Source organism: Cherax quadricarinatus, chromosome 5 (assembly GCF_038502225.1).
Source record: "Cherax quadricarinatus isolate ZL_2023a chromosome 5, ASM3850222v1, whole genome shotgun sequence".
Classification (NCBI taxonomy): Eukaryota; Metazoa; Arthropoda; class Malacostraca; order Decapoda; family Parastacidae; genus Cherax; species Cherax quadricarinatus.
Window position 1 is genome coordinate 10,814,606 of NC_091296.1, and position 10,150 is coordinate 10,824,755.

General features: G+C 38.8%; 1 protein-coding gene across 2 annotated transcripts; it reads left to right on the forward strand.

The window, feature by feature from the left end:
- Positions 1-10,072, forward strand: Cypl (peptidyl-prolyl cis-trans isomerase-like 1 Cypl). Of its 2 annotated transcripts, none has more exons than XM_053771136.2 (4): positions 1-196; positions 3,574-3,707; positions 4,637-4,834; positions 8,616-10,066. In XM_053771136.2, exons 1-4 carry the CDS (start codon positions 144-146, stop codon positions 8,729-8,731), a joined length of 501 nt encoding a protein of 166 aa, XP_053627111.1. In that variant the 5' UTR covers positions 1-143; the 3' UTR covers positions 8,732-10,066. The 2 variants fall into 2 exon arrangements, with proteins under 2 accessions (XP_053627111.1, XP_053627110.1); XM_053771135.2 differs by lacking the exon at positions 1-196 and adding an exon at positions 247-1,094 and having other exon boundaries at positions 8,616-10,072.
- Positions 10,073-10,150: the final 78 nt, after the last annotated feature.

Genomic DNA, 10,150 nt, shown 5'->3' on the forward strand with positions numbered 1-10,150 from the left:
AGGAAGGTGCAAACTTAAGTGACCCTTAACAACCACAACAACAAAACATTTCAAACATTGTTGTGCTATTTTTGACTCATATAGGTTTAGCGCTCGTTTGCGCATCATCATAACAATAATAATTCTGGGTCTATTAGGAGGAAATGTCTATACCAGACAAGTCATGGCAGCCTCCTTATGTTGTCTTGGAAACCTCGTGAGTATATCCATTAAACATTGAGAAGGAGGTTTCTTGATGCTGGTGATGGGCTCTTTGATCTAAGGAATTGGACCTGTGTTTTAATTCCTTGAATCGAGTCTGAATGCCTTCCATCCTCCCAGATGCTGTATGACCCCCTACGGATTTAGGACTTCCAAATAAAGATATAATTTCGATCCCCTGTTCTCCTGTCAATAAAATAGGTACCTGGGTGTTAGTCGACTGGTGTGGGTTGACTAACACCAGGTAGACAATGAGGTAGATGAAAATAGACAGACAATATCTAAGCCTCAGGCTGGAAGCAAGGTGAATGAGGAAGAAGCATAGTTCGGTGTCTTACATGTTCATGATCGCCAACCTGTGTGAAAGGCTTGACTAGAGATTTGAAATGTCTGTGAGGGGGGCCTAGAAAAGGTAATAATAAGTTCCTCTTAGCTCAGAGAGAGAGTTGTTGGCTGACAACTGAAAGACCATATTTAATTCTGATAGAAGAGGATGATTGAGTAACTCTAACAACTGAGGCAGCTACGGTGAAAAGCTTTGTTCCACAAGCCACAGTACTCACTCCCATCTTGTTTCTCATCCTCATATCTGACATAAACAAGGATGTCAGCCACAGCACCATGTCTTCCTTTGCAGTCGTAATCCGAATCTGCATGACAGTGTCTTCCCTTGCAGACACTGCAAGGCTCCAGGCGGACATCAACCAAATCTTTCAGTGGGCTGCAGAAAACAATATGAAGTTCAACGATGAGAAATTTCAATTACTCCGATATGGTAAACGTGAGGAAATTAAAACTTCATCAGAGTACAAAACAAATTCCAGCCACAAAATAGAGCGAAAAACTAACGTCAAAGACCTGGGAGTGATCATGTCGGAGGATCTCACCTTCAAGTTAGTTTTTTAGTTTAATATGTTTATTATGCACCCCATACCCATCCTGTGGGCGGTAGTCAAAAGATTACAGAGGTACATAATTGGTCCAGGGACTGGACTCCAAAGTTTTGATAGCTGAGCAAGTTACAGAGGTAATGAACTCACAATTTACAAAGGTAATGAACTCACAATTTACAAAGGTAATGAACTCACAATTTACAAAGGTAATGAACTCCAGGTAAGTCTGGTCACAATCATGACAAGTTACAAAGGTATTTACAGATTACAGAGGTACGTAATGGGTCCAGGGACTGGGCCCCCAAAGTTTTGATAGCTGAACTAGGTACAAAGGTAATGAGCTCACAAGTTACAAAGGTAATGAATTCTGTAGAATGGTTACTTACGTTTATACTTTGGCTACAATCATGAACAAATTATAGAGTAATGAGCAATTCACACTTCCACACCCGGTCACAACTGTAATGAGTTATTGGTGCAAATATTGATTGTTGAGTCACACACACCACACACACACACACACACACACACACACACACACACACACACACACACACACACACACACACACACACACACACACACACACACACACACACACACACACACACACACACACACACACACACACACACACACACACACACACACACACACCTACCTTCAAGAACCATAACATTGTATCAATCGCATCTGCTAGAAAAATGACAGGATGGATAATGAGATCCTTCAAAACTAGGGATGCCAAGCCCATAATGACATTCTTCAGGTCGCTTGTTCTATCTAGGCTGGAATATTGCTGCACACTAACAGCACCTTTCAAGGCAAGTGAAATTGCTGACCTAGAAAATGTACAGAGAACCTTCACGGCGCGCATAACAGAGATAAAACAACTCAGTTACTGGGAGCGCTTGAAGTTCCTAAACCTGTATTCCCTGGGACGCAGGCGGGAGAGATACATGATTATATACACCTGGAAAATCCTAGAGGGGCTAGTACCGAACTTGCACACGAAAATCACTCACTACGAAAGCAAAAGACTCGGCAGACGATGCACCATCCCCCCAATGAAAAGCAGGGGTGTCACTAGCACGTTAAGAGACCATACAGTAAGTGTCAGGGGTCCGAGACTGTTCAACTGCCTCCCAGCATACATAAGGAGGATTACCAACAGACCCCTGGCAGTCTTCAAGCTGGCACTGGACAAGCACCTAAAGTTGGTACCTGACCAGCCGGGCTGTGGCTCGTACGTTGGATTGCGTGCAGCCAGCAGTAACAGCCTGGTTGATCAGGCTCTGATCCACCATGAGGCCTGGTCACAGACCAGGCCGCGGGGGCATTGACCCCCGGAACTCTCTCCAGGTAAACTGTTGCCCCTGTTTACCAAGAATTAAGTAGGTATCTACTTAACTGTTGTAAGTGGGATACCTGGAGGGGGACGAGTATCCTGGGAAAGACGACCAAAGGACCTCAGACTTTTAAGATTACTAATCTGTAATACAGTACTTGTAGTTTTCTTTTTAACAGATTCACACATTGCATTAACTTATGCACTGTTTATAAAATATATAGCTGCATGTAAATTGTATACAATATAGTGTAATCAACATACAAACAAATTATATATAACATTAACATCTGGTTTCTAAATATAATAATAGTAATAATAAATTATATTATTATTAAATTTTCTGTTTTGTAATGAAACCAAAAATCAAGATTTGAAGCCGGTGTATCTATCCTTAGATAAAGATACCTGGAGAGGGTTTCAGGGGTCAATGCCTCTGCGACCCAGTCTGTGACAAGGCCTCATGTTGCTGTGGACTGCATGCAACCCAACGTACAAATCACAGACCGGCTGGTCAAGTACTGACTTTAGGTGCCTGTCCAGCGCCTTCTTGAAGACAGCCAGGGGTCTGTTTGTAATCCCCCTTATGTATGCTGGAAATCATTTGAACAGTCTTGGGGCCCCTGACACTGTGTTGTTTCTTATCATGCTAGTGGCACCCCTGCTTTTACTTAGTTTCTGAACAACAATTATATTATAAAATATATAAATTATTATTATTCATAACTAAGTGCTAAACCCACAAAGGTTAAAATGTTTTAAGAGCATTAATTTAGACAAAATGTGCCTAATTATGTACTGTATATTTTAATTATTTTTTAATTTAATTTTTTTAAATTATTATGTACAGTAGCCCCTCAAGGAAGGTTCCTTGATGTTGGTGAGGGGCTCTTGATTTAGGGAATTGGATCTGTGCACCAGTTCCCTGAATTAAGCCTGAATGCCTTCCACATCCCCTCCCCAGGCGCTGTATAATCCTCCGGGTTTAGCGCTTCCCCCTTGATTATTATAATAATAATAATAATATGTACAGTAGCTACATATAGAACAAGAGAACACTTAGTTTCTCTTTACAGTACACTAATATTCTTTCAAAAATGTATCTTAAGTTTAATATTCATAATTTTTCAGGATGGGTGAGGTAACTCTAGAGTTGTATTGGAAACATGCCCCAAACACTTGTCGGAACTTTGCAGAGCTGTCACGTCGTGGGTATTACAATGGTTGCAAATTCCATCGCATTATCAGAGACTTTATGATACAAGGTATTAAAATTTTTTGAGAAAAGGTTTTCACATAAATTTATTTATAAATTTCATTTAGTATTTGATAATTTACATGATGTATATAAATGTGCAATACTTTGTCTATGCAGTTGTGTATTTTTTGAAGGTACCGAGATATTATTTGTACACTGGTTCATTCTCAGTGAGGCAGCATGACCCAAAATTATTATTATTATTATAATCAAAAAGAAGTGCTAAACCATAAGGGCTATACAGCACTGCACATGACCAAAAAAAAAAAAAATCACTGTCAATAGCTGCCTTTCCAGAAGTGTATATTATTATTGTTTTTAACACACCAACTGTCTTCCACCAAAGTAGGGTGAGCTAAGAGAAAAAAAGCAGGAATGCATTCACCATCATTCATTCAATCACTGTCTTGTGAGAAATGTGCTAATATCACAGTTCAGATGGCTCTTTGAACACATCCACACCCCTCCTTCAGAGTGCAAGCAATGGATAGTACCTCTCGTCTAACTGGTCTCCTTGAATCCCTTCAAAAACATTACCTTGCTTGCATTCCAACAGAATGTCAAGCCATAAAAAAGTTTCTTCCACTAGCTCTAATCTTTTGCATTTGCACAACCCTATTGACTGTTCAAGCCCCTACCACTCAAAACTTCCTTTACCTCATTCCTCCAACCTTTTCTACGTATATCCTATTTTTCTCATCTACACTTTTGATTTATATACCCTCTTAGGCCTCCTGTTTTGTTCCACCTCTCTAAATGTCCAAATCACTTGAACAATCACCTCTGAATTATACTTTTGGTTATCCCAGCCCTTCTTCTAATATTTAAGTTCTGAATTCTCTGCATAATATTCACACCACACCAAAAGATTGAGGAAGAGTGAATGAATATGAAAATAAATAAATATTAAAGGATGTTTGAAAATCATGTCCACAGGTGGGGATCCAACTGGCACTGGGCGAGGAGGTGCATCAATATATGGGAAGCACTTCAATGATGAGATTCATGATGAACTAAAGCACACTGGGGCTGGTTTATTGTCCATGGCCAATGCAGGACCAAACACTAACGGTTCACAGTTCTTTATCACCCTTGCTCCCACTCAGTGGCTTGATGGCAAGCATGCCATATTTGGTAAGTAACATAAAAAAATCTTCATAAAGTATATTTAGGTAGTGTTAATAATATATTAATGGAAAAAGTTATATAGTCTGAGAATGAGATTGTTACATTCATGGAAAATGCTCAACCTATAAGGGTCAAACAGTGCTGGAAAATAAGAGGGGGGTAATTATTTTTTATCATAGGAAGGGTAGGGTAGTAATAATAATAATAATAATAATAATAATAGAGGAGAGAGAGAGATTTTGGGAAATGTTGAGTGAATGCGTGGGGAGTTTTGAATCAAGTGTGAGACTACTTGTGGTTGGGGATTTCAATCCTAAAGTAGGTAATTATTATTATAATAAAAAAAAGCGCTAAGCCACAAGGGTTATACAGCGTTAAAGTAGGTAAAAATGTTGTGGAGGGAGTAGTAGGTAAATTTGGGGTGCCAGGGGTAAATGAAAATGTGGCAGATGTTGCAAGTACATGTATATAGAATAGGCAGTAAGTTACTAAATGCTGTAAAGAGTTTTTGAGGATAGTGAGGCTCAGGTTAGGGTGTGTAGAAGAGAGGGAGAATACTTCCCAGTAAAAGTAGGTCTTAGACAGGGATGTGTAATGTCACCATGGTTGTTTAATATATTTATAGATGGGGTTGTAAAAGAAGTAATTGCTAGGGGGTTCAGGAGAGGGGTGGGATTCAGTTATGGGGAATCAAATACAAAATGCGAATTGACAGAGTTACTTTTTGCTGATGATACTGTGCTTATGGGAGATTCTAAAGAAAAATTGCAATGGTTAGTGGACGAGTTTGGGAGAGTGTGTAAAGGTAGAAAGTTGAAAGTGAACATAGGAAATAGTAAGGTGATGAGGGTATCAAATGATTTAGATAAAGATAAATTGGATATCAAATTGGAGAGGAGGAGTATGGAAGAAGTGAATGTTTTCAGACATTTGGGAGTTGATGTGTCAGTGGATGGATTTATGAAGGATGAGGTTAATCATAGAGTTGATGAAGAAAAAAAGGTGAGTGGTGTGTTGAGGTATATGTGGAGACAAAAAAACATTATCTATGGAGGCAAAGAAGGGAATGTATGAAAGTGTAGTGGTACCAACACTCTTATATGGGTGTGAAGCTTGCGTTGTAAATGCTGCAGCGAGGAGACGGTTGGAGGCAGTTATGTCCTGTCTGAGGGCAATGTGTGGTGTAAATATTATGCAGAAAATTCGGAGTGTGAAAATCAGGTGGAGTGGAGTTAATAAAAGTATTAGTCAGAGGGCTGAAGAGAGGTTGTTGAGGTGGTTTGGTTATTTAGAGAGAATGGATGAAAGCAGAATGACATGGAGAGCATATAAATCTGTAGGGAAAGGAAGGCAGGGTAGGGGTCGTCCTCGAAAAGGTAGGAGGGAGGGGGTAAAGGAGGTTTTGTGGGTGAGGGGCTTGGACTTCCAGCAAGCGTGTGTGTGTGTGTGTGTGTGTTAGATAGGAGTGAATGGAGACGAATGGTATTTGGGACCTGACGAGCTATTGGAGTGTGAGCAGGGTAATATTTAGTGAAGGGATTCAGGGACACCGGTTGTTGTTATATAGCCGGACTTGAGTCCTGGAAATGGGAAATACAATGCCTGCATTTTAAAGGAGGGGTTTGGGATATTGGCAGTTTGGAGGGATATGTTGTGTATCTTTATACGTACTTATATGCTTCTAAACTGTTGTATTCTGAGCACCTCTGCAAAAACAGTGATTATGTGTGAGTTAGGTGAAAGTGTTGAATGATGAAAGTATTTTCCTTTTTGGGGATTTTCTTTCTTTTTGGGTCACCCTGCCTCAGTGGGAGACGGCTGACTTGTTAAAAAAAAAAAAAATTCTACAAGTACATGTACAAGGTGTACAGGCCTAGCTGACATCAATGACATACTATTACATGTATATAGAAAGCAGCTTGTTATGCAGAGCATTTCAGGCAAATTAGGTCAGTTTTGTCCCAGGATGCAACCGACACTAGTCGACTAGCTCTCAGGTACCCATTTTACTGATTGGGAACATAGGCAACTGGTGTAAAGAAACACGACCAATATTTCTACCCTCGCCGGGAATCAAACCCGAACCCCTCGCCATGTGAAGTGAGAGCTTCAGCCACCAGGCCAAATCCTGGAGTCAAGAGCCCTAAATATGTAGTAACAAGAAGAAACTTCATCCTCCATTGTTGGTAGTACGAGTCATTCTTAGCACAACATTTCCTTTTCAGTTCATATTTATTTCCTACTCATTGTCCTGTTTATCATTACTAGTGCCTCAGGCTTTTCCTGTTTTGTTTTCCTCCTAATTTCTTAGTTGTGCATGTGTACTTAAAAAAAAAAATCATTCATACCACCCATTCTTTTGTTTAAGGAACTGGTAGTAGATTAAAGTAAGTTGTGCAGTATATACTGTACTTACATTAGTTTGTTAGGTTTGAAGCCTGTTGACTGCATGTGGGTCATGAAAGTTGCAGTTTATATTTACACTGATATCAAGAATAGTTTAATCCCTAAACTTGGAATTAACTATATGTACACTTAAGATGTACACTTCTTGGTGCGTTGAGGTATATGTGGAGTCAAAAAACGTTATCTCTGGAGGCAAAGAAGGGAATGTATGAAAGTATAGTAGTACCAACACTCTTATATGGATGTGAAGCTTGGGTGGTAAATGCAGCAGGGAGGAGACGGTTGGAGGCAGTGGAGATGTCCTGTCTAAGGGCAATGTGTGGTGTAAATATTATGCAGAAAATTCGGAGTGTGGAAATTAGGAAAAGGTGTGGAGTTAATAAAAGTATTAGTCAGAGGGCAGAAGAGGGGTTGTTGAGGTGGTTTGGTCATTTAGAGAGAATGGATCGAAGTAGAATGACATGGAAAGCATATAAATCTATAGGGGATGGAAGGCGGGGTAGGGGTCGTCCTCAAAAGGGTTGGATAGAGGGGGTAAAGGAGGTTTTGTGGGTGAGGGGCTTGGACTTCCAGCAAGCGTGCGTGAGCGTATTAGATAGGAGTGAATGGAGACGAATGGTACTTGAGACCTGACGATCTGTTGGAGTGTGAGCAGGGTAATATTTAGTGAAGGGATTCAGGGCAACCGGTTATTTTCATATAGTCGGACTTGAGTCCTGGAAATGGGAAGTACAGTGCCTGCACTTTAAAGGAGGGGTTTGGGATATTGGCAGTTTGGAGGGATATGTTATGTATCTTTATACGTATATGCTTCTAAACTGTTGTATTCTGAGCACCTCTGCAAAAACAGTGATAATGTGTGAGTGTGGTGAAAGTGTTGAATGATGAAAGTATTATCTTTTTGGAGATTTTCTTTTTTTTTTTGGGTCACCCTGCCTCGGTGGGAGACGGCCGACTTGTTGAAAAAATAAAAAAAAAAAGCACACTTTTCATTGTATATATGTACAGTACTACTGAACAGTAAGTGCCTTGTGTTGAAGTTAGGGAGTCCAGCGTGTAGAATTCTTTAGCATTCATTTTCAGTGCTCTTTCAAAACATTTTAACATATAAAGCATCTTATAGGGGAGTCAAAGAAAGTACACTTCCCAGATGGAATAATGCCTCAGAGATATAAAGTACACTGAAGATACGTATTTGTTGAAAGAATGTACTGTACTACACACTGGAATCACCTTGGATCATATACATGTATAGTTCAAATAATTCATTACAGAAGGGCTCAAACCAAACACATATATGCTTAGAATCATGAAATTTAAATTTGTAATTTATATATCTGACAAAATATCTTTTATAATGCTATATTTCTTGGGGCTGCAGGTCGTGTCTCGTCTGGGATGCAGGTGGTGAAGAGAATGGGTCTTGTAGAAACGGATAACAATGATCGGCCAGTCGATCCAGTTAAGATTAAACGTGCATATGTTAAGATGCATTAAACTCGTTTTATAAAAAGTTTGTTTTACTGTGACCACTTACAATTAATTTATTATATGAAGTATAATTTATACACTTGAGCATTATATAATACACTGGCATCAGAAGTAAATTTTCTTTGTTCCTACTGTACAAATGTTGTTTTAATATTAATGTAAAATGACATTTTTCCAGGATAATTTGCATTTTGGAACTGCAGGTATTACTGAACCCTATACACTATGACATATTCTGACAATTAGAAATTTTTCTAAGTAAGAGATAAACAGATAACTCGTGTTATGCAGCATTGTGCATTAGGATAATATGACGTGTTCTAAACCTTCTGTTTGTTTGTCCTTACTAGTATTTTTTTCTGTTAGGCCATTGCCTTTGATTTCATGCTCAGGAGAAACCAACTAAATAATATAAATCTTGCACTTTATCACTAAATGTAATGTTAATAAAGCATGAGGCCATGATTAAAGTACAGGTACAAGGCAAACAATGCACGCTGTTGTTTAAGTGACCAAGTGATCAAGATCTCTAACTTCCCATAATAAGTGCCTTCAGCTTTTTATAATGATCCTCTTAAAGGGGTATGGAAGTACCTACATACTGGTTAAGGGCTCCTAATCTCAAGAATTGAAGCTGCCCTTCCCTTCCCTTGAATCAAAGCTGACTATCTTTTATTCCCCAGGTGCAGTACATTACAGGTTTAGTGCTTCCCTATAATTATAATAGTCCAATGATGATAAAGCACAGTCAACTTCCTTGATAAGGTTCCTTTAACCTCCTGTGATTATCAAGTTGCTGTACAGGTAATTTCTTCAGTTTCCTCACTTACCCTAATGATATTTTATTTTTCAATGCCTGCAGGGGTTATACTGTGCCTGGAAAATGGGAAATACTAATCAGTCCAAGGAAGGGAAGGGTTAGTTCCAATTTTTTGATCAATAGCCTTTGACAACCTTTATATAGAATCTCGTAACATTCTAATATATACACCAAAGAGAACTGGCCTAAAAAACAGTCTTCATACTCATATTTAACAAATGGAAAAAAAAAAAAATCCATTTTGTTAAGTACTGGTCTAACAAATATTCTAGCAATTGTTGACTGAAAAATTAAAATGGGACTTCAACATGTTGAATCATCAAATTATTCTTTTTCTGGTTTTCAGACTCACAACGAACAGTATTCTTTTGTACAAAGTAAATAATAGAAGCTGATTATAAGTAGAAATAAAGCACATGATAATCTGCTATGTGCTGTGAATTTTTTAACACCTTATTAGTAAAGCAAAAACACATCCACTGAAATGTCATTTCGGACATGAAAATATTTTCTCCTTCATTAGACCTGGATTCTTCATTTATTAAGTATAATGTAAGGCACTGCTGGTTTGAAATCCCCAGATTAACTAAGAGTTTCAAATGTGG

Coding starts and splice junctions, on each gene's coding strand:
- Cypl (XM_053771135.2), top strand. CDS start 823: ATGTCTTCCTTTGCAGTCGTAATCCGAATCTGCATGACAGTGTCTTCC. Junction 1,095..3,573: donor TCGGAGGATCTCACCTTCAA/GTTAGTTTTTTA, acceptor ATAATTTTTCAG/GATGGGTGAGGTAACTCTAG. Junction 3,708..4,636: donor CAGAGACTTTATGATACAAG/GTATTAAAATTT, acceptor TCATGTCCACAG/GTGGGGATCCAACTGGCACT.